This window comes from Muntiacus reevesi, chromosome 2, assembly GCF_963930625.1.
Source record: "Muntiacus reevesi chromosome 2, mMunRee1.1, whole genome shotgun sequence".
Classification (NCBI taxonomy): Eukaryota; Metazoa; Chordata; class Mammalia; order Artiodactyla; family Cervidae; genus Muntiacus; species Muntiacus reevesi.
In genome coordinates this window covers 60,004,006-60,028,624 of record NC_089250.1, presented here as the reverse complement: position 1 = coordinate 60,028,624, position 24,619 = coordinate 60,004,006, and the positions used below count along the sequence as shown (strand labels likewise).

The following is a 24,619-nucleotide window of genomic DNA, read 5'->3' as shown; positions in this document are numbered from 1 at the left end:
TCAAGGTCACTCTGCAAGTCAGGGACAACTTCTCCTCGTTGCTTGGGCCCTAGACCTCAGTGCATTCTGGATTTCCTCTTCCCTCCTAATCCACTGCAGTGTGTCAGCAAACCCTGCTGGCTCTTCCTTCAAAACATATTCAGACTGTCTTCAAAAGTCTCCAGTATGTATACTTGGGAATGAGACAGTAAATGAAACAAGACTGATGAAATACTGAGGACTGTTGAAACTGAGAGTTCATTTATTACAATTTTTATGGATATTTGAATTTTTTTCAAAAGGCAGCTTTTTTATTTTTTGGCCACATCAGGTAGCTTGCAGGATTTTAGTTCCCCAAACAGGGACTGAACTCAGGTCCTCAGCAGTGAGACACTAAAGTCCTAATTACTGGATTGCCAGGGAATTCCCAAAAAGTAACTTTTATTTTTAAGTCTTGATCTAACAAATCCACTTCCTAGAATTTATCTTCATAAAAATGTTAGATAACAGAAAAAAAACTTACAAATGAAAATATTTTCCAAATAGTAATAGTGAAAAACTGGGAAAATACTAAGTTCTCATAGTAAAACAACAATAAACTATGGGACATAATAAACTATGGGACACCCCTCAGTGGAATTTTATATCGTTAAAAACATTTATTCAGACCATGTACCAACATGGAAAACATGATACACTATTAAGTAAAAAAAACAGGACATTAGATTGTATATACTGCATGATTGAAACTATGTAAAGACCTTACATTTTTTAAAAAAGATTGAAACTTTAAAGTGATTTTATACATCCAGAGTCTGACCAGCTTCCACCACAATCAGTGCCATGACCGCTGCCTGAGCTCAGTCGTTTCTCTTGCGGGCATCCCTGTGATGCCTCTATCTTGGTCTTCCTGCTTCTACTCTTCCTCCCTCCCAGCTCCTCTCCACATGGAAGCCTACAAAAAGGTAAATCAGACCATGACTCTCCTTAGTTCAGACCCCACAAGGCTTCCCACATTTCTCCAAATAAAAGCCAGGGCTTGATCTTAACTAGGCTGTAGGATGGGTCATGTCACCTGCTCTCATCTACTCTGTTCCCTGCCTCACTTCTGCCACTCCAGTCACACCGACCTCCTTACTAGTTTTCATTCCAGCTTCAGGACCTTTGCACTTGCTGTTGCACTGCCTCCAAAACTCTGAATGAGCGTGACCCCCTCCAGCTCTTTAGAGAGGCCTTCCCTGAGCTCATCTAAACCAGCACTGCTCCCCCTCTGCACTAAAATCTGCACTTTTTAGTTTTCTTATAGCCCTTAACACCTCCTACGATATATCTGCTTATTATGCCTTCTATTTATTAGAATGCAAACTCCTTGAGAACAAAGAATTTATGTCTGATCCTCTGCTAAATCCCTAGTACCCAGCACAGAGCCTGGCACCTGGTCAATAAACACCTGTTGAATGAAAGCATGTTGAGTCAAGTAACCACCCAAGAAAACTCTGTTTCAGGTGGGCTTTCTCTTTCCTGGGGGATCCTCCCTCTCTGAAAGCTCCTGGCAGTGGCAGACCCATGGCTGGCGCCCACTGGGGACAAAAGGTTGCTGACCATTTCTCTATTCAAGGTCTCCATGGCACACACACAGAATAAACTGGGTCTTGTGAACTGGAGGAGCAGAGCAGGCTAGCTAACAGCACTGACCTTTGGAGGTCAAATTGGGGCTGACCACTATCGGTTGTGTGGCCCTGAGGAAACTGAGAATTTTCTGAGTGTTAATCCTGCCTTGTGCAGAAAGAGTAAGTTTCTACTTCCCAGGGCTAAGGTGGGGGTTAAACCAGGGAACACCCATAAAACACTTAGCAAGCACAGTGGCCGGCAGAGAGGAGGCGTGTGACCAGAGGCAGTCACACTAACCAACAGCCACGTATGGGCCTTTGTCTCCTTCAAGTTTACAATGGGCCCTTATACTCCCTTTATCTGACTGGGGCCATTCAACAACCCCGTCGTTGTCGTCGGTTTTATCACCATTTTATAGGTGGGGAAACTGGGTCAAAGGAATAAAGTGCTCGCCTACAAAACACACAGAATCAGACTATAGCTCTAGCGCCCTCACCTCCAGAAACACAAGCTATTATGACTGCTGACGCTCATCAAGAGGATTTGGGGGGCCTATTTCAGCCCCAGACTCTCCAGTGTGTGCAAAAAATGACATCAGTCAGAGAGCCACACCTTCCCAACCACCCAATGGAGTCAGGGGCTCACTCCCATGTCCCTCAGTGAGGCTCGTGAACAAGTCTGAGCAGATAAACTAGATCTCTGAGTCCACCCAGGATTTAAAATATTTTCCCCAGAGGGGAAATACAAATGCCCTTTCTGTGTTAAGAGTTTGATGGCAGCTCTAAGCAGCAAATGCCATCTTCACTGTTTGAGATCCTTGTTGCCCTGCAGCCTCTGATCCAGAATGCCCTGAAAAAAAGGCATCTCTTCCCAAAAGCTACCCACCGGACATAGCTGTGTGGAGCTCTGGGACTGGCTCTCATCAGAGTCTCCCCCACTTTCCCAGGGTTGAAGGCCAAAGCAGGCCACATGGTGGGCAAGTAATCAGCAGGTAACAGACATGAATGTTAGAACCACCCAAGAGAACTGTAAGCTTCAGGTGGGCTCTCTGTTTCTTGCGGGATTATCCCTCCCTGAAGGCTCCTGGCAGTGGCAAACCCATGGATAGAGCCCAATGGAGACAAAAGGTGGCTGTTTCTCCATGTGAGGCCTCCATGGCGCACACACAGAGTAAACTTGGTCTTGTGAACTGGAGGAGCAGAGCAGGCTGGCCAACAGCACTGGCCCTTTGGAGGTCAAATCTGGATTGACCACTGCTGGCTGTGTGACCCTGAGGAAACTGAGAATTTCCTCAAGACTGAAAAATCACAGGGTCTTGGAGGTCATGTATTTTTACCACTATAGCATCTGAGAGACAAAGAAACTCACAACCCTAACACTTTAGGCCTCATGGGCTTGGCTGAGACTACACTGGATGGGATGGAGCAGACAATCCCAGGAATGCAATGTGATGGCTCCTGGGTACTGAGAATCTTCCATCTGGTCTGGGGCTTAGTGACCACGCCCCTGTGAGGATACAGTCAGAAGGCTCCCGCTGCAGGAGGAAGGCTGGGAGGACAGGCCCTGGAGACCAATTTAATGACAAAGTTCTACAACCAGGCCCTTTGGGACAGGAGATAACAGAGACCTCAAAAGGATCCCACCAGGCCAGCAAGCCCTGACCCTGGTGACGTGTTTTGAGACCCTGATGGTGCCATGTTTGGGGCAAGCCACCAACTACCAAGAGACTCTGAGAGCAATACCATGACAGCCTGGCTTGATGCGGGTGCTCCCTGCTGGGAACGAGCTGTGTGAGCAGCACTTAGCCGTCTGTGGCGTACTGACAGCATAGTGGTCGACAACTTCCTTGTACATAGTGTTTACGACGGAGAAGACTGTGCCCCAAACCCTGGAAATGGCCTAGGAAGTGGCGGTTGACAGTGGCTCAGGCCAGGCAGTGGGGATGAGCCTGAGGGCCACTTTGGGGGGTCATGTGGTAAAGCGGTCATTACACCCACTCAGCCCTAGCCTTATCCACATTCTGTTAAGGTCACTTTAGGTACCTATGTTAATGAACTTCACTTATTTTTTTTAAGATAAGAGAGAGTTCCAGGGGAGTCATGATCTTGTATCAAAACTATAAAAATCTTTTTCTATATATAAAATTTCTCTGAAGAGAATTGAGCATCTCAGCCTCCTCAGAGCAGGGCAGACCAAAAGACAGAGCTTGGACTACTTTGCTGGTGTGAGAAATTCCCAGGAGAAGCTGTAGGGAGCACATGAGAAAGGGGGATGTCTGGCCACTAGGAGCTTGGAAGTCCTGTGTCCTGGGAGATGGACTGTCTTCCTCCTCCAGGAAGTCCCTGGTACTTTTCTCTGTTCTCTGATCCTTGGGAGATCAACCCTGGGAGCATCTCTGGCTGCCAGGCCTGGCTGGAGGGAATAGCTCAGACTGGTGGTGTGCTCCAGGTAGGATCAGAACTCGTCCCGCAGCTGAGGGGGCCTGTCCATGCCGAAGAAAGAGGATGGTCTCCCATGGAGGTCCCGTTCCCGCTTCACGAAGGCAGTGAAGGAGGAGACACAGTTGCCAATAAAGTGGTCAGCTTGGCCGAGGATGTACAGGTCGATCTGGGCCACCTCAGGCTTCAGACTCACCACCTTCACCTGCAGGAGGAAAGGCAGGGCGTTTTAGCCAGGGTTCAGGACAAAGTGGCCAGATCCGACTAGGCCTGCAGCCACCCCTCACCTTCTTTCTCTGTGCTGAAGTCACAGACAGAGGAGGAGGTGTACAAAGCGTTAACAGGTAGGGTTGGGGTGCCTGAGAGAAGCGCTGCCTAGCAGATGGTGACCCTAACCCTCAGCTCCACACACACACCACTCGTTCACACTCTGCCTTTGCTCATTGGTGTCTTCCGCCAGGAATGCCTTTTCCCATCCATCGCAGTCCTGACCATACTCTCAAGGCTCAGTTCAAGGTTTGACTTTTTCATAAAGCCCTCGCCTCAGGGGCTTGGCTTCTCCAACCAAACCACAATCTGACCAAAGAGTACCCCACCCACCTGGTTCTGCTGCCTGGATGCCTCTGAGACTAAGTCCTGTCCAATCTATCCCTGAGATATTCCTCAACGGTGAACCTTTCTCTTGATGGACTACCACTCCCTGGTTGGTCACCATATCTTTTCTTCTACTGGTCTGCTTACCAAAGGAAAAGTGAAAGTGAAAGCTGTCATGTCCAACTCTTTGCGACCCCATGAACTATACAGTCCATGGAATTCTCCAGGCCAGAATACTGGCCTTTCCCTTCTCCTGGGCATCTTCTCAACCCGGGGATCAAACCCAGGTCTTCCGCATTGCAGGTGGATTCTTTACCAGCTGAGCCATAAGGGAAGCCCAAGAAAACTGAAGTAGGTAGCCTATCCCTTCCCCAGTGAATCTTCCTGACACAGGAATCGAACCAGGGTCTCATGCATTGCAGGCAGATTATTTACCAACTGAGCTATCAGGGAAGCCCAGATACCATAGGAAAGCAGCCAAAAAAACTTTCACAGATTTCCCTACTCCCTTATTCCTCCCTCCCTCTATCCCAAGCTGAGCACCCTTAACTGGTGCCCTACTGCCCTGCAGATAAAGACTACAAATCTTGAATGTGGTCAAAGGCCTGTTCAGCTGCCTCTCCACCTTGAGCTGCAGCCACTTCACACCAGGCTCCCTTCTGTCTCAGGACCTTTACACATGCTCCTCTCTCTGTTGGGAGTGCTTGTCTCTTTGCCCGGTTAACTCCTACTTAACTCTCACTCTGCAGCTCAAGTCTCATCTCCTTGGGCCCCTCAGTCTAGTTCAGGTTCCCCTGCTTTGCACTTGCACAGAACCACGTTCCTTTACGTTGTAGCACACATCTTCGTGTGTAGCTTTCACTCCGTGATTCGCTGGTTAACGCCCATTTCCTGTACCTGGCTGGGGCTGTGTTGGTTTGCTGGTCACTTCTGACGGTGGTCTGTCTCAATATGCATCTGGGGACTGGACAAGTGAGTGAATGAGCCCTCATACCCAAGCCTGGCCCTCTCCTGTGGCATACCTTATAATTCTCTGCACATCTCTTTTCCTGAGTTTAGACTGTGAGCCCTGGAGGGCAGCACTACATCTTATTTATCAGCATCCCCGGCTCAGCACTGCCCCAGCTTAATGGATGAGCAAGGCTTAGTTCAGGAGAGAGGGTAGGCTGAGCCCACGAAAGGAGGTGAGGAGTGGAGAAGGGCAAGAACAGTGGCACAGGAACAGGAAATAGAAATGGCAAGAGGCACAAGGTGTAACAAGTATACCAACTCTAAAAACTCACAAAAAACTCCCTGGGACTCTCCGCATCCTTCCATTTAGTACGGAGGTAGGGGGTGTGGGCAGAGCTGGGGCTGAAAGTGCTTTGCTGTCACACAGAGATTTCTGATGTAACAAAAATCATCATCTTGCTATTCAGATGGTAGCAGAAAAATAATACCAGCTTAATCATGGCCAAAATCCCCAGAACAATTCCGCCCACGCCCTGAAACTTACCCCTCTGTGTCATGCCCACTAAAATTAGCCCTGAGACCTCCCGGGTAAATTCTATCCTTTCTTGGGACTTTGGTTTCCTCAGTTTTAAAATGCAGAGGTTGGGTCGGAGGTGCTTCAAGGTCTCCGGCTCTGATATTCTTCTATAAAGTGGGTGGGTGGGGACCAGAATGCTGTGACTTGGCACTTCCTCTACAAGGCACTTCCTCAACAAGCCCGTAAAAGAGGGAAAGGGAGCCCCTCGACATAAAGCCAAGGGCACCCACTGTTAGAAAGCGGATGTTTGTCTTTTAAGGTCTGCACGAGCATCTAGGGGCTTTATGCACTCCAAAGTCTTACTGAATGTTCACTATTAACTCCACCGTTTTACCAATACATAATTACTTATTACCTATTCTTCACTTACACAGTACCAAGCGCGTTCTACTATTTACTCCTATGTCAAACCCCTACTATTCACCCCTTCCTTAAGCATTTATGAAGCACAATAGAACCTTTCCTGTATTCATCAACCACCTACGTCTACGATGGATGACAGCTAACTTTATCGAGAACTTATTTTGTACCGGACCAGTTTAGCTTCTTCTTACTTGATCTTCAAAATTACCCCCCAGGATAGCACTACTCTCAGTCCCATTTTACTGATGAGGAAACAGAAGCACAGAGGGATCAAGTAACTGGTGCAAGGCTGCAAAGGGAGGAGGGCCCAAGGCCCCACGCTCCACAGTTCCTGCTCTTAATCCCTCTGCGGCACTAGACAGCCCCCTCCCCTCCGTCCCCCAGAGCCCACTCAACATCCTTAACCACCAAACATTCACCAAGAGCCTACCATGTGTCAGGCACTGTCCTAGCCGGTGAGAGCAAGGCGGGGTCTCAGCCCTGGAGGAGGTCAAAGTATCAGGCTAGACCCCGAAGAACAGAACAATGAGTCTACCCTGGATCCTGCCTTCAAGGAGCCACAGCTCCTGGGAAGAAATAAGACATGTTTCTACATGAGTCTCACAGTCTTGGTGTCTCAGGAGGAGATGTGATCAAGTGCTGTGTCAGCTCCCAGTCGGGATCCAGCAGCAACAGGAGTGGAGGGAAGCCTGCAGAGCCCCAGCAGAGGTGTCTGAGCTGGGGTTTTAAGAAGGGCAGGAACTAGAGAACAGGATGTTCAAGCAAAAGCCTGGTGGCGGGAGAACATGAAGCATGAGGTGGGAGCGGAGGGAGCACCTTGGCGCTTCCTTTGATTCCCTTCCAGCTGCTCTCCCTCCAGGCCCACACCCCACGGGTACCTTCCCTTTGAAGAGCTGCTGGATCTCAGGCAGGTAACTCTCAGAGTCGGTGGCGATGTAGACGGATTGGGCATTCAGCGCTGTCACCCAGAGCTTCAGGGCGCGCCTGATTTCCTTCAGGTCAGGGAGGCACATGGTCATGGTGAGTGGGGCGGCGGTGTGGCGGCTGTAGCCCACGCATTGTGGGGAGGCCATGAAGTGGGCGCCAGCGGTTCCATCTTTCAGCATGGCACACGCGTTTTTCTGTGGGGCAGGTGGGGACAGAGCTATAGACAGCCACTGCCCACAACCCCAGAAGTAAGAGCCCAGGAAAGGGAAAAAGGCAGGCAATACAAGAGTGCAACTCTTTTTTTTTTTTTAAAACCACTGAGGAAAAGGGAAATGCATCAACAGTTAACAGTGCTAAGGGGATATTGGCTTTTCACAGTTTTTTTTTCTTGGTCTTATTGTATTATCTAGGACTTCCAGCAGAATTTTGAACTGCGCTGGTGATAATGGGCAGCCTCATCTGATTTCTGACTTCAGTGGGAACACTTCTGATAGCCCCAAGAAGTGTATGTTTGCTGTGGGTTTTGGTGATAGCCTTTTATCAAGCTAAGGTGGGGCCCTTGTATTCCCGGTTGGTTAAGAGTTGTTTTTCTTCTTTTTTTAAATCATAAATGAATGTTGACTTTTTATCAAGCGCTTTCTTGGCTGCCACTGAGATGACTATATGATTTTTTTTCTTTGGGCATTAATATAATAAATTTCACTGCATCACTGGGATAAATTTTACTTGTTTGTGTTGCATGTTCTTTAATATGCTACTGGATTTTACTTGGTAATATTTTACTTAGGATCTGGGCATCTATGTTCACTAGTGAGAATGGACTCTATTTTCCTGAGTTTACGTTTTAATGTTTGGTATCAGCATTATGCTAGATTAAAGAAAAAAAAGCAGCTTATTATTTTCTTATGTCCTGGGAGAGTACAGGTCCTGGCTCCTTTATTTCGTGGAGGGGCAGGAAGGGGGTCATATGGATGTGACTGCTTCCTCAAATGACACTTTGATCTAATTTCCATACTTCTGAGTATTTTTCAAGTTTCCGTTAATGAGTATTTCTCACATACAGATATATACATATCTTCTTATGTAAACTAAGGAGATCGTCTGAACTGCTCCGGTTATTTTCACAGGGAGGATAATCTGATGAGGTTTTTGCACATTTAAGCAGCTGCCGAATTTGGAGAATGGTATCTTCTTTTCTTGGGAGCCCCACCCAACCTCCAGAGCTTGTTTTTCAACAAGGAGTTGACTGGCTAAACACTGAGCTGGGGCGGAAGACTGTGGGCGCTCTCTGGCTTGCTGCCTGACTCAGGGCCTAGCTAGATACCTCAGTTTATCCATCTGTGAAATGAGGAAAAAAGGGCAACTGTTAAAAACGAGAACTACCAAGCAAGCACTCTGAAGACACATTTCAGATGTGTCCATGGTGGGACTGTGGGGCATAACCCCATCAGCTTGGCCGAGTGAGGTCTCTTTGCCCTGGCTAGGACTTGGTGCAATGGATTCAGCGTTCAGTGTCACACAGACATGGGCCCTGCTCATGGCTACGTCCAACCCAGCCACGAGAGGAAGGGGGAAGTTACCCAGTCGGAGCCAATGCGCAGGTGAATGCCCACGTAGGGCCGGATGAGGTGGGCGCGGATCTGGGCCTCCCCTGTCCTCACCATCTCGTCTGACCACACCACGTACTTCTGGAGCGGCCTGTGCTCCTCCAGGACAGGGAACTGAGCAGGGGCACCAGGCAAGGCAAGCACTGGATGTTCCTCTGGAGAAAATCTAGGCAGGAGACAAAATGAGAAGAAGTCAGACAGACGACGCACAGAGAGTCTGGCTGCCACCCCCACGGGAAAAAGGGTGGCGTTGCACCACGTCCCAGAGACCCTGCGGAGGGGCCCCGTAACATGCAAGAAGCACGAGAGGTTGTGAAACACCAACGGGCTGATAAGAGACCTTGGCAGCGGCAACAGCCACAATATGCAATACTGTCCCGCCACGAGGAATTTACAACCTTCTTTGCTTGTTCAACAATTAAAAATTTACAGTAGAGCATTCCAGCCCTTTGTATGTCATGCTGGCTTCCAATCTGTGGTGCGGTAATTCACTCCAGGGTGGGGTGTCTAGACTGAATCTCTGCCCTTTTACCCACACGGTGGGATTAGGAAGTGCAGCTGCTAACAGGTCACACTCACAGGGAGCGTGTACGGTGGATGAGATCATTTACTCAACACTTAACACATATCTACTGATTGCCTACTACGTGCTGAGGCCCAGAGGAGAGTAAGACAGGCATGATCCCTGCTTTCATGAAAGCACCAGAGGTCTGAAGATATCCCTGTCATTCCCTGCCGAAGGCTCTCCCTCCCCCTTGTTCACAGTGCACCTTGTAATTATTTCACCCGTCTTTTCTGCTGGACTCAGGCTTCTGAGGGCAGTATCTCTGTGTGCCTAGAACAGTGTCTAGATACACATAAGAGCGCAGTAAAGACTTGTTGATTGACTGAGTGAAGAGCAAACCTGTGTTCTCTCATTAGCTAAGGCCAGGCTATATTCCAGCAACACAAGATGCCCCACTGTTCCATAAACTTGCAAAGTACTTTCCAACTCCAGATCTCTGCAGACTTCTCCCTTCCACCTTGTATGCCTTCCCTCTGCCAGTCAAAATCCTTTCCCTAAAATTATGAAATAGGTACGTCACTCTGGAAAACAGTCTGGCAGTTTTTTTTTTTATAAAACTAGACAAGCAATTACCATATGACCCAGCAACTGTATGCTTGGGCATTTATCCCAGAGAAATGGAAACCTCTATGACACATGAACTAGTATGTGAATGTTCACAGCAGCTTTATTCATAATAGTCAAAAACTGGAAACAACTCAGATGTCTCAACAAGTGACTTGTTGAACAAACTGCAGAACAAACCCACACCATAGAACACTACTGCAATAAGAAGGAACCAGCTATTGATAGAGGGAACAACTTGGATGGATCTCAAGGGAATCCTGAGTGGAAAAAAGTCAATCTTAAAAGGTCACACACTGAATGATTCTATTATATAACATTTGTGAAATGACAAAGTAGAGAAAAAAGAAATGGAGATGGGATTAGTGGTCACCAGGGACTAGGCTGTGTGTGTGTGTGTGTGTGTGTAGGTGTGTGTGGTTATAAACTGGCCACATAAGGACCTCTGTGATGTTAGAACTGTTCAGTATCTTGACTGTGGTAATGGATATACGAACATACACACATGGTAAAATTGAATAAAACTAAATATACACACACAGAGAAGTGAGTTCAAGTAAAACTGGGGAAATCTGAATAAGATGGATGGATTGTACCAATGTCAACATCCTGATTGTGATACTGTGCTATAGTTTTGCAAAATGTTACCACTGGGGAGAACTGGGTAAAGGGCACTTGGGATTTCTCTGTATTATTAATATTTCTTACAAGTGCACATGAACCTACAATTACCTCAATAAAAGTTTTAGTGAAAAAATTACTGAATATTTCAGAGCATGCAGGAAAAGAGAAAATAATTTAACAGTCCACATACCTGTGACCCAAATTAGCAAATACTAATACTTTACGTTCAGATTTTTAAAAATACACACCTAAATAAAAGCTCTATCCTATGGTCTTTTCCCCTCTTCCTCCTCTTTCCAGGAGATACTGTGGTTTTATGAATGGTTGCACTTTCACTATTTGTATAAAAAAGTATTGTCCTGTGTGCTCTTTATACGGTGCAATGGTGAAAGTGTGCACTATAGAGCCAGACGACCTTGTTCTAATGTTGGCTATGTCACTAACTTCGGCAGGTGACTAAAACCATTCTGTGCCTCAGTTTTCTTATCTGTGTAATAGAACTGATAACAGTTCCCACTTCAGAGGGCTGTTGAGAAGATCAAACAGATTAATACAAGCAAAGCACTTAGAACAGTGCTTGGCATGTAGAAAGCTCTCACAAAATTTTGATTCTCACCATATCCATCATTGTCATCATTCTGCATGTAATCTATTACAACTTTAAAAAAATTTAACTCTCTGTTTTAGACATTTGGCCATGTTGATGGTATGGATCATGTGACCACATTAACATCTCCCTAAGTTTCCCACCTGCATGAGGAAATCAGTTTATCTATCTAGTCCCCTCCTGCTGGTCAATGAGGCTGTTCCAATCTTTCCCCCATGCGAAAGAGCTGCAGTGAACGGGCCACTCTTTATTCACACCTGACCAAACACCACAAACACCTCCAAACTTCCGAGACCAGTTGCCACACCCAAGCCTCAGCTCCTAGGAGTGGGCTCCATCCCACTTCTTTGCTGCTTCCTGCACAATGATGTGCTCAGTAACCACAATCCCTGTCCACTGACATGAGGCTAGACCCGAGTGCTTTTGTTCACGGTGAAGGCCACACACACGGGTGTAAGCCCTGTGCCAAGGAAGCAATGAGCAAGTGTTCATCAACAGCCTAGCTCTATCTACCACTTGTCCTGTCAGGGTTTAATTTTATATGTACATACATGGGACAGGCAGTGTTCCAGTTAGTTTGTGTACAGTAACTCATTTGAGTCTCTTAAGAGCCCCATGAGGCAAGTACTGCCGTTATTCTCACTTCACAGATAAGGAAACTGAGACACAGAATGGTTAAGTAGCATGCCCGTGGTCCACAGCTAGGAAATGGCAGAGAAGGGATTTGAATCCAGGCAGTCTCCTCCAGAACCTTTGTTTTTAACTACTGTACCTCACTCCCAGCTCCCCCACCCAGTCAATAAGTTCCTCAAAAGGTGAATATGTGGCTTATTCTTCTGATTCCCAGTCTCAGTGCAGGCCTCAACACATAGTAGGTACAATGAATATACTTGGAATGAATGAATGAGCCAGAGATCTCACCAGAAAGACCAGATCAGGTAGTCAGGGGTTAAAGGAAGAAGAGAACCATAACTGAGTACCTACTATGGGCCAGGCCCTTAAGTGACTTTCAGAGGCCACCTTAAAGGACTTCAAATGAAAAACAAAGTTGTGACTTCCTAGGGGGCTGGAACGTTAGGATAAAACCAGGACCTCTGCCCTCCTTGACCTCCTGGAAAGAATCTGCTGCTGACCCTTGGTGAATTGCAAGTCTGGAATATGACTCCTTTACCTGGATCTGGATCAGCTCACACAGCCATCTTGGTTGGATCTGGATGCAACATCCTTACTGACATGACCAGCAGTGAGAAGCCAAACTGATGCGCTCCTTTGCTCCCAATGAGGAGACTAGTGTTTGGAGTGAAAGTGGGGAATGAGGGTCTTGTTTGGAAAGAAAGCTTAACTAGCTCCATCTGTTCACATCCCTGGCTGGTGACCCTAAGTCAGGCCCTGAGCCTGGTAGCTATCCAGCTGAATAAGGCACACTCTCCTACTGTGGGGAGCAGTGAGCCTCTGGGGTGTTTTACCATTACACTGACTCTACTGAGATCCCCCTCCCAAGCTGGAGTTTCTCCATGCACAGCACCCATGTGTGTGCCCAAGAGACACCAGTGAATGGACATTATGCAGGGTACAGAGGATGCAGGCATATGAACAAGGCAGAGTCTAGCTCTCGGTTGTGGCATGAAAAACTGCCTTTCTCTGCAGCTCTTCATGCCTGGCTCCTTCTCATCCTTCAGGTTTCAGCCCTGCCAACTGCCTGTCACCTGTTTATATCCACTCAGGAAGGCTGCAGCCAGGGAGAACAATAAGCCACATGCTCAAATACCTGTTGCCTTCATGCCAAGAGAATGGTTCAGCCTAATGATTCACAGCCTTCCAACAGTGAAAGTGCAATAAATAAATTTCTATTGAATTAAACCTCCACCAGGGTATTGATAGATTCAGAACCAGCAGAGATGGAAAGATCCTCAGTGGGGAAGAAATAACCCTTATTCTCTTCTTCTAGAATCCAAATTTCAAGCTGGACACACAGAAGCCCAAAATACATTTCTCAGTACTTCTTGGGGCTAGGTACAGCTGCACATCTAAGTACTTAGCCAATGAGCTGGTGTAAGCAAGCTGTAAGGAAGGCTCCTTAGAAAAGTGAGGAGGGGCCCTTCTGCCCCTTTTGTCCCTCCAGCTGCCTGGGGTTTCATTGGTTATCTTGACCCATGAGGTGACACTAAGGATAAAAGCCGGTAATGGGACAGCTAAGCACAGATGGGAGCCTAATTCCCAGACACAAGGGAGCCACCATGCAGCCCTGGGTTGCAGTCCTTTTTTACATAAGAAAACCATAAAACTTTTGTCTTGCTAGTCTGCTGTTATTTGGGGGTTTTCTCTTACAGGTACCTAATTTAAACCTGGTACACCCAGACCCGTGACCACCGAAACTTTCAGCTGATATACAAGAGGGTTACTGATTGGTAGTGGGAGAGGGGAACTGAACAGCTCTAACTTGGCCCCCCCATGGCACTATAAGCGCTTCTCCACAACTCTAAAATTCAAAGAACAGTTTGAAAACGACTGATCTTAGAACTTTTCTGGTGGTGGAGTGGCTAGGACTCTTTGTTTCCAATGCAAGGGGCCCAGGTTCAATCCCTGGTCAGGGAACTAGATCCCTCATGCTGCAACTAAAGATCCCACATATGCATGCACACATGCTCAGTCATGTCTGACTCTGTGTGACCCCACTGACTGTAGTCCACCAGATTCCTCTATCCATGGGGAGTCTCCAGGCAAGAATACTGGAGTGGGTTGCCACTTCTTTCTCCAGGGGATCTTCCCAACCCAGGGATCGAACCCGAGTCTCCTGTAGTACACGTGGATTCTTTACCACTGAGCCTCCAGGGAAGCCCATAAAGATCCTGCATGCTGCAACTAAAACCCAGGGCAGCCAAATAAATGAATTTATTTTAAAAACTAAAAACAAACAAAAAAACAAATGTCATCTTATTAATTGTTTAAAAAGGAAAAAAAATGATCAATCTTGCTCAATTCCTTCATTTTATAGATTGAGCACTGTGGCCTGAGAAGGGAAGCAACCTGCAGTTACCCAGTGAGCAGGGAAGCATCTGACTCTTGCCAATACTGTTCCCCTGACACCCACACTCCTGCAATGGAAGGACAACTTCCAACAGCAAGAAAGTAAGCCGAAAAAGTTGGCTCAAAGGCAAAAGCTTCCCCAAGCCCTCACATAATTCCTACAACTCAACGAACTCAAACAAGACCATGGGGTGGCCATGAACAAGTGTTTCAGCAACATTGTCCAACTGATGCATCCATGTAGCACTGTCCCTTCTCCAACCAGGATTGTGTGCTTTTTTTTGGCTTTTTGGAATGAGCTTTTAGAACTGGTGTCATTTTTCTCCCCGAGCATTTTAGAAGCAAATCTCCATCCTCTGAGGACAGTCTACCTTCTGGCAATAGCTCTAGGTTCATTCAGAGCAGAATGGGGAGGACCAAGCAGATAATTAAATGGAAATCAACAATTTCCTATGCAGGATCAACTATGAGGGGGGTAAGACTCTGCCAGGATTGAGTCTCCTTAGTAGCTCATGAACTAGCTCTGAACGCAAGTCCCAAATAGGAGCTGGGAGCTGTTTAAGGCACAGCTCTTTTCTCCACAGTGATGAAGAATGGGTGCTCTGGAGTCAGGTGACCTGGGTTCAAATCACAGCTCTGCCACATCAAGCTCAGGCAAGTGATTTCACTTCTCTCTGCCTCAATTTCCTTACCTGTGCAGCAGAGATGACAGTAACACTTATGTCACAGACTTGTGAATTTATTAAATGAGCTATTATCTTGGAAGACTCAGGTAGAGAAGACTTAGTACAGCAATTGGCACACAGTAGGCATTAAATAAATATTAGTTTTTATTAACTATAAAAGCCTTACACACAGACCCCAGCTGCCCACTCAACAGCTGCATTACTTTGGGCAAGTTATTTAAATAACCTCACTGATCTCAGTTTCCTCACCAGTCAAATGGAAATTGATCATAATACCCACTTTGTGAAATTTCTCAAAGGCTTAAATAAAAGAAAGCATGTGAATAACAGTAACAGGTAACACGGACCGGCCCTCTACTATTTGTCATGTGATTTATACATTAGGAGGCACATACCATAGTGCTCTGTCCATTAAACCAAGGAGGAAGCTCAGGTCAGACAGGTTGACTGGCTCACTCAGGGTTATCTGAGAAAGAAAGGGCTGCATGAGAGCTCAGGGCTGTCTAATGGTAAATCAGTCTTCCTTTGCCTTGCTGGGACCACGCAAGAATTCATAAGCCCCTCACGGCTCCTAACCCAGGTCTGATGTCTAAGCCCCTGCTCTTTCTGGCCATGCTATAGCATCAATGGCAAGTGTACTATGTTAGTGTCATCATTTTATCTAGACTGCAGCCAGCTGAAGGCTAAGACTGGGTCTTCCTCATTTTTATGTATCACCTCTGGCCTTTGAGCACTATGTCTCATACGTGACAGACGCTCTATAAATATTTCACAGCTTGTGCCTATGCCCTGCTAACCTATTTTTTTTTTAAATAGAGTTTAGTGGAATGCAACTAATAAAGCACATCCAATTATTATCAGGATGACATCATTTCTCATTCTGTACCTGAAGCTGTTCTTCTCCAGAAGAGGCTTCCAATTTTCACCTTGTGAAGAGGAAGGTAACAGGGGAGTGATTCTCACGCCTCAAGGAGGAAATTGAGATGCATGTGACTGCACAATATTCTTTTTATGACATCCTTTATCGGCTGATAAACTCTTGCTCAACCTCGTGGCAGGTCAACGTCCCACCGTGTCAGGCGTTGAGATGGGAACAGATCACATAGGATCCCAAGTTCAACAGACAGAACAGCCGCACCTTTGGTCTCATACATCAGGGTGCAGGGTGTGGTAGAGGGAAGAGCAACCAGGAAAGTGCTGAATGCCCGTGGGCCCCCCACTCCTCCCCCTAATCCCAGCAACAATGCCCCCTCCATGTACCTCTGGATCCACTGGTCTTTGTAGGAGGCGCTGAAGGAAATGCCTGCAAAAAGCTCCGACTTGTTGAAACTCACATGAAACTGATCCCAAAATGGGCCAAAGGGGTTTCCTTCCTGGAGAAAGAGAGTGGCCAAAGCTTACTGGGAAGGAAAGAGAGCCAGGTGGGATTGGGGCCAAGGAACTGTGGATGGGGAAACCCTGTACTATCTGACTCGGTCTGAAATACTCTCATAGGATGGGCGAGTAGGAATGTAACTTCGTAATTCCTGGGCTGGGGGCTGAGGAGGGTGGTTTGGCCTCCAGGCTGCTTTTCAGCAGGAAATGTTCACCACAATAACTGAAGGAGTCTTTCCTGCTCACATGCCATATCCTGCCAATCCTGCAGCATTGGTGGGGGTCTGGGGAGGCAGCTGACCTTCGATTTGGGACCACAGACTAAGAGCTCCAAGAGAGTTTCAAGATCAGCTAATCAGCTAAGATCTATGCTCTTATTTTCAAGATGGAAACCAGGGCCCAGAAAAGGTAAGACATTGGCTCAAGCTCACAGAGCAAGTGAGGGCAATACTGGGGCTGAAAGCAAGGTTTCCCTTCTCAAATTTCATGGCGTCTTCACCTACCCTCCCCAGACTTTAGCATAAACACTGAAAGACATATTGGGGATTGTCTTACTCCAAAAGTGCCAGAAATTTACAAACTTCTGATAAATATGACAGCCTCGCATTTACCTGCTGAGAGGCAAGAAAGTATACAAGTTAGGAGGGTGGAAAATGCAGCCATATTACCACAATTTATTTGCTATATGATTTTGGGCAAAATATTGAACCTCTCTTTGTTGCACTCGGTGTCCTCTCTATAAAATGAGAATATTAATAGCACTTTCCTCATGAAACAGTTGAAGGACTAAGTGGGATAATTTGTGAAAAGCTCTTAACATGGTACCTAGCATGTTATAAGTGCTATGTGAGTACCAGTTATCATTACTGATGTGGTACTTTTCAGTTTACAAGCATTCTTACTCCTGGCCCTCATGATACTTTGTGAGCAAGACACAGCAGGGACTGGCGTTTTTATAGGTAGAAATAAAGGCTCAGAGGAAGCAAAGTCCTCTGCCCAAAGTGACACTGCTGACAAATGCCAGAAATGGGACTTAAATCTCCATTTTTCTATTCCAGGCTTTTTCTATTGCTATCTTGCAGTGTCTCCGGGCCTTGAGGAACCAGAACAGGCAGAAAGGGTCCCCTGACCCACAGGACTCACCTTCATGGGGCATGTTTTCTTATCAGGACTTCGCTGGGCTGCGACCTCAAAGCAGTATGCCACCCGCTTCTCAGGGGGCCAGTGGGTGGGTGCCAGCTTCTCCATGAAGTCCTCCAGGCTGATGACTCGATGGTAGGCCTGGAGGGGCTCCAGCTTGAAGTACTTCTGGTAGGACACATGGACCTACAGGAAAAGTGGGGAAAAGGAGGAGGTGGAAGGGCCTCCCTCAGTACCCTAGTGGCTGCTTCAAAGACATCCATTGAAACCACATACTCTAGGACTTCCCTGGTGGTGCAGTGGATAAGAACCTGCCTGCCAATGGGGGGCAGGGGATACGGGTTCAATCCCTGGTCCAGGAAGATTCCACATGCCACGGAGCACCACTACTGAGCCCACACTCTAGAGCCCGTGAGCCTCGACGACTGAGCCTGTGCACTCCAGGGCCCAAGAACCCCAACTACTGAGCCTGTGTGCCGCAACTAACGAAGCCCTCATTCCCTAGAGCTGCACGTCACAGCTCCTGAGCCTGTGTACTGCAACTCCTGAAGCCTGGGCACCTAGAGCCCATGCTCCGCAACAAGAGAAGCCACCACAATGAGAAGCCCTGTGCGCCGCAGCTAAGAGTAGCCCATGCTCACCACAACTAGAGAAAGCCCACGCACAGCAACGAAGACCCAGTGCAACCAAAAATAAACAAAATATTTTTTAATTAAAAACGAACAAACAAACAAACCCATACACTCTATGACCCAGAGAGCTTAGACTTCATGTCAGTGACAAACTTCTGACAAGGACACCAAGCTTAGAACAGAGGCTGGGAGAAAACATCTGTAAACTAATGGACAAATAGTAATGTACCTCATGTTCAAAAATGCCTGCTGATTTGTAAGAAAGAAGACAAATGACACAAAAGAAAACATGGGCAGGAAAGGATAGGAGTGAGCAGCTCACAGCAGAGAGAACCCAAACAACCAATACACTCAAAAGATGTGCAGGCTCACTAGAACTGGGAAAAAGAAAATGACAATACAACAGGACACCACTTCTTACCCAAGAGACCAACAAAAGTGTAAAAGCTTAACTCTGGGCTTCTCTGGTGGTCCAGCGGTTAAGAGTCCACCTGTCAATGCAAGCGACATGGGTTTGATCCCTGGTCCAGGAAGATCCGACATGCTGTGAACCAACTAAGCCTATGTGCCACAGCTACTGAGCCGGTGCTCTAGAACCTGAGAGCTGCGACTACTGAGCCCACGTGTCACAAATACTGAAGCTCTCACACCCTAGAGCCATGCTCTGCAACAAGAGAAGCCACTGCAATGAGATGGCCGCGCACCACATCCAAGAGTAGCCCCTACTTGCTGCACGCAGCAATGAAGACATAGAGCAGCCAAAAATACATAAAATAAATATTTTTAAAAAGCTTACTTCTAATTATTGGAAAAGATATAGCTGATAGTAGAGGCATACATTTTAGAGCCACTACTTTGGAGTATAACCACTTAGAGCATCTATTAAAAATAGAATTTTAAATGCACCCTCTACCTCTAGGTATTTGCCCTAGACAAGTTCTTGCCCTTTGTACCAGGAGAGGGATAAAGGATGCTCAGTGCCATAATGGAAGCAGTACTGGAAAGAACTTGGAAGGAGTTCCACCAAAAGATACTAAGAAAAAAAAAAGAAAAAGAAAAAAAAAGATACTTAAGTCCATGATAGTGGTTGCCTCTGAGCATGGGGGAGGGACTAGGAGCAGCCTTGAACCAAGATAGACTTTATCTTTTAACAACTTTATCTGTAACCTTGTTTCTTTTCTTAACAACAAAAGAGATGAAGCAAAGACAAGAAAATGTTAATGATTATCATTGCTAATGGTGAGTACATGGATGGTGATTATATTAATCTCTGCATTTTTCGAGACTTAAGAAAATTTCTTGGAACACTATGAAATACAATTTAGACTTTATCCTATAGGTCAGAGTTTCCAAGCATGTTCTACTAGTTCAGGTGGGTAAAGGGTTCTGCAATAAAAAGGCTCCAGAAATAAACAGGCCTGAGAAATGCAATGCTAAGCAGGTTTCTTTATGACAGGACTTCTCAGGGCCTTTAATAACGCTAACATGCACTTTGAATCTCCAAATTTGGGGGGAATGAAGAACTGAGAACATAATTTCCCAAACTGACTTAACCACTGCACCGGTTCTACTTAAGCCATTGGTGTTCCAATGAGCAGGCTTTGAGAACCTTACTTATTAGCAATGAGGTCACGCAAAGGATTTTAAGCAGAAATATTATGAGATCTGCTCTCCTGAAAGATCTCTCTGGTGACAGAAGAGAGAATGTCCTGATGGTGAGATTAGACAAGGGAGAAAAAGATTAGGAGGCTACTGCAATGGTCCTTTTATTTGTTCAAGTATTTATTCAACATGAGTTGGAGGAGAAGCGGGCAACAGAGGATGAGATGGTCAGATAGCATCACTGACTCAATGGACATGAGTTTGAGCAAACTCTGGGAGATAGTGAAGGACAGGGAAGCTCGGTGTGCTGCAGTCCATGGGGTCACAAAGAGTCATTCACAACTTAGCAACAAAACAATAACAATTCATTCAACATGTATTTTTGTTGTTTTGTTTCAACATGTATGTCTGAGCATCTCTCCTAACTCTGACAGATGGGGAAGCACGGACAGGTTAGAAAATGTAAAGAAAGGTGAAGTACAGAGTAAAGGGAAGCATTTAGGATGACGTCTAGGTTCCTGGCTTGGTATCCAGGTGAATGGAGGTGACATAAACTAAGGCTGGAAATACAGGCGGGAACACAGGTTTGAGGGGAAGGTGCTGACTCTGTGGGTCATCCAAGCAGACTCAAGGGCTGAGGAGTTTGAAATACTGGGCCTGTGGTCAGAGAGTCAGGGCCACAGATAAATTTGGAAGGTACATGGAGAATAATGAAAGCTGCAAGAGTCAACAGAAACTTAGAGCAAAGCAAATAATGGTAATAAAAGCAACTAATATTTATTGAGTGCTGGATTAGCACCAGGTGCTATACTCGTCATGTTTCATGGACTTGACCATCTAATTGTGAAAGGTAAGAATACAGCCATCCCTAGTTTACTTATGAAGAAACCTGGGCGGACAGCATCTAGATAACTCATCTGAGGTCACACAGCTAACAAGCAAACAGAAACAGGAGACACACCAACATTTAAACAGTGGGTGGGGAGAAAGGAGCCCTTGCTGCAGCACAAAGAGGAAAATGCAGGCAGGTCGGGCTAAAGCAGGAACAGGCTGTGTCTTGGAAACCAGGGGAGTAAGGAAGTTCAAGGAGACAGGCTCATGGGGTCAGGTGCCACCGGGAGGTCAGATGAGATAGAAACCGAGAAATGACCCCTGGATTTGGCAATTCTGAGGTCTCTAGTGACCTTCTGTGAGAACAGTCCCATTGGGGAAGGAAAGTCTAACTGGAGTAGGTTGAGTAACCTGTAGCAAGCAAGAAGAGACTCTGAAAGACTCCTAGCTGAGAAGAGAAGGCAAGTGAACCAGAAGGAGATGAATGGGCCATGTCTGAACTGTAACAGTAAGCGCAAAAAGACCGAGCATCAGCTGTGCCCAGTTACTGAGGACTCTCTGTGTCATAAGCACTTTACACTGAACGGCTCAGCTGATTCTAAGAGGGAGGGATACCACCATCGCTAACTCACTGAGGGAAGGAGCAATAATTATTTCCAGCCTATTTTAAAGATGAGACAACTGAGGCACAAGGAAGTCAAGTACCTTGACCAGGCTACACAGCTAGTCAGTGGCCAACTCAGGCTATGACCTCATTGAAGTGAAGTTGCTCAGTCGTGTCCGACTCTTTGCAACCCCATGGGCCTACCACGCTCCTCCATCCATGGGATTTTCCAGGCAAGAGTACTGGACTGGGTTGCCATTTCCTTCTCCAGAGGATCTTCCCGACCCAGGGATCGAACCTGGGTCTCTGGCATCGTAGGCAGACGCGTTACCGTCTGAGCCACCAGGAAAACTGGCTTTTATCCTCTGTTAAAAATGTCTCTAAAAATGGCATGCACAAGAAAAAATAAAAACTATGCAGAGAAAAGGTTGTAAGAAAGAAATATGGGTGTTTTGCATATAACCTTTCGAAGTTTATTAAGAACTTTCAAAGTCAATTCACTAAATATTAACTCAGTTCCCACTACCAGACCCCTGGAGTTAAAATGTGAACTAAAACAGACAGGCCAATGGAAGTCATCAAGAACATGCAAGAAATTAAGACGATGCTGGACTTCTCATTCTAAGGGACCCGTTACTGAGCTGGGAGGTGGTGCTGGAGCCAGACTCCTCTAGTTTGTGACCTTGGACAAGTTATTAACTAACCTGTGCCTCAGTTTCTCCCTCATAACTGATAATAGCACCCATCACCTGTGACCAATGGGTGGGACCAGACTAGGCTGGAAATGGAGTCTAGAGCTTCCAGTCACAGGCTCTGGAGTCACACAGACATGAGCTTGAATTCCAGTTCTGCTTGTGTGAATGTGGTAAGATACCTAGCCTCTCTAAGTGAAGGAAAGTGAGTGAAGTCACTCAGTCGTGTCCGACTCTTTGCAACCCCGTGGACTGTAGCCCACCAGGCTCCTCTATCCATGGGATTCTCCAGGCAAGAATACTGGAGTGGGTTGCCATTTCCTTCTTCAGGGGATCTTCCCAACCCAGGGATCGAACCTGGGTCTCCCGCATTGCAGGCAAATGCTTTATCCTCTGAGCCACCAGGGAAGCCCATAACAGGGAAGCCTCTCTAAACCTGTTTCTTAATAGAAATGTGATGGGAGAAAAAGAATTAATCCTCATGCAGTGCTCAGAAAGCAGGTGCTGAATAAATGTTAGTGAGTTAGCCAGGGAGGACAGTTCTGGGTGGTGGATAGGGCAAACTCAGGGTGATGGGAGATAAAGCCTATAAAAGGACTTGGGGTCAAGCAGAGGTGAGCATTGACTAGGGAAAGGTAGACAAGGGCAAACAGCAGGCAGGAAGTACTCACATTGGTGAAAGGAGGCTTGTGATGCTGGTACTCAATCCAAGGAGGTACAGCCAGGGTGCGGTTCAACAGCTTTGCAAATGCCAGGGAGCCCAAGAAATGATCAGCCTGGTTCCCAAAGCGCCCTGGATGGTATATTGCAGGTGAAGTGAGGACTGGGGCGTTGAGGGCTTGGGGTATGAAGATTCAGAAAGGATGTGGAGCCAGGGATGGGGAGGACCAGGATACCAAGGATAGCCAGGGGAGCTGGCAGCATGGGACCGAGTCTGGACTCTTGGGTCTGATGGTCAAGGCCCTTCAGGCCCTGCCTCTTCTGCCTCAGTCATTCCAGGTTCTTGCTGTTTCCCAAACATGCTCTGTACTTCCCATTCCCACCCCCATGTCTCCGCTCTTGCTATCACATCTGCCAGGGGTGCCCTTCTATTTCCTCCCCTCTGTACATGAAGGGGTAACTCCAATGCCTCACTCATTGGGATCCTTTCATGACCCTTCTGCCATATTCAGTACCCATCCTCCATCTCCCACTTTGGATGAGCTACTTGAGTGGTTCTTCCACTCTTCTTAGAATGTCCTTTCCCATTTCCTGGCCTTTGGCCCTTTCCTCAGCCTGTAAGTGCCTCAGGGGCAAGGGCCCTATCTGATTGTTTCTGTCTTCCCCAGCAGGCATCCATTCATTCATTCCACAAAGACTGTAGAGAGGCTACAATGTGTCAGTATCTCTGCTAGGTCCTGGGACACAGGAGTGAGCAAGAAAGTCAAGGTCTCTGCCTTCAAGGCATTCACAGTCCAGGTAGGATAACAGTAAAGATAAGCAAACATGTTTGGTGATGGAGAAAAATGATGAGATTATTTGGGTTGAGGTCACTGAAGTCCTTTCTGGCGACACTTATAAGCTGTGCATGAGGATGGGAAGATGTTGGTCTGGCACAGAGGCAAGAGGAGGGTGTTCCCAGCTGAGGGAATAGCGCAGGCTGCAGGACCGAGCCTGTGTAAGGAACAGAAAGGGATAACTGTGCCTGTAACTGGAACATCTGGGGAGAAGGGTGTGGTGGAGATGATGCGCAGAGGGACATACCATCATGGTCAGGAGACTGGAGGGCTTTAGGTATGAGTGACTTTAAAATGACACTCCACCACCCCATTTAAACTGCACCCCACTGCCAGCTTTTAGATTCTCCCTTACCCTGCTCTATTTTAATTTTCCCATAGCACTTACTCTCCTCTAAGATATTATGCAATTACTTACTCTTTATGCCTATCTTTTATGGTGTTTTTCTCAAGTAAAATGAAGGCTCTACAAGGGCATAGAGCTTTCTGTCTTATCACCACCGTATCCCTAGAGCAGAGAACAGGGCTGGGCACCCAGTAGGTGCCTTATAAACATGTGTTGAATGAATCGCCCAGAGCCAGCACTGGGTCAGTGACATCAAGTTCTACCCCACTAACTCCATTTACTGGACTCGGGGTTGGCTCAGGTTTTGCGCAAGACACATCGTAACCTCTCCTGGTCTCGGTTTCCTCATCTGCTGGACAGAGAAGCCCCTCCGTGTCCTTGCCACAAGGGCAGAAAGTCGAGGAGCAGGCCCTGTCCAGCGCTGGAGTCCGTTCTCCGACCTGTCAAGGCGTCTCTGGGCGCCTCAGAGGAGTGGCTTCTTCTTTCCTGGCCTCAGTTTCCCCACTTGGACAGAAGGCTCGGGAGGCCTTACCCATGCATGGGCAGTAGAGCAGGTAACCGGCCGGATCCCAGGAGCCCACGGACAGCCCCGGGAGCGGCAGAAGCAGCAGCAGGAGAGACACACGCGGCGGCAAGAGCGACGGTGCCCACGCGGCGACGCCCATAGCGGCTCCAGAGCCAGAGGGCGCCGCGGCGCGGAGGCTGGGAGGGAAGGAAAAGCGCGAACGTCCGCCCCGCTCCCGGCGACCCCCGCGTGCCGCCCGCGCGCCGCCCCGGCCGCT

The 24,619-nt window shown here is 47.2% G+C and overlaps 1 protein-coding gene across 1 annotated transcript; it reads right to left on the bottom strand.

Moving 5' to 3' along the window:
* Nucleotides 1–221: 221 nt before the first annotated feature.
* POFUT1 (protein O-fucosyltransferase 1) lies at nucleotides 222–24,608 on the bottom strand. Its single transcript, XM_065921817.1, has 7 exons — nucleotides 24,370–24,608; nucleotides 22,667–22,788; nucleotides 17,638–17,820; nucleotides 16,381–16,493; nucleotides 9,021–9,213; nucleotides 7,392–7,634; nucleotides 222–4,233 (listed from the first exon to the last, which is right to left on the bottom strand). Exons 1-7 carry the CDS (start codon nucleotides 24,500–24,502, stop codon nucleotides 4,045–4,047), a joined length of 1,176 nt encoding a protein of 391 aa, XP_065777889.1. The 5' UTR covers nucleotides 24,503–24,608; the 3' UTR covers nucleotides 222–4,044.
* Between the last annotated feature and the right edge of the window lie 11 nt (nucleotides 24,609–24,619).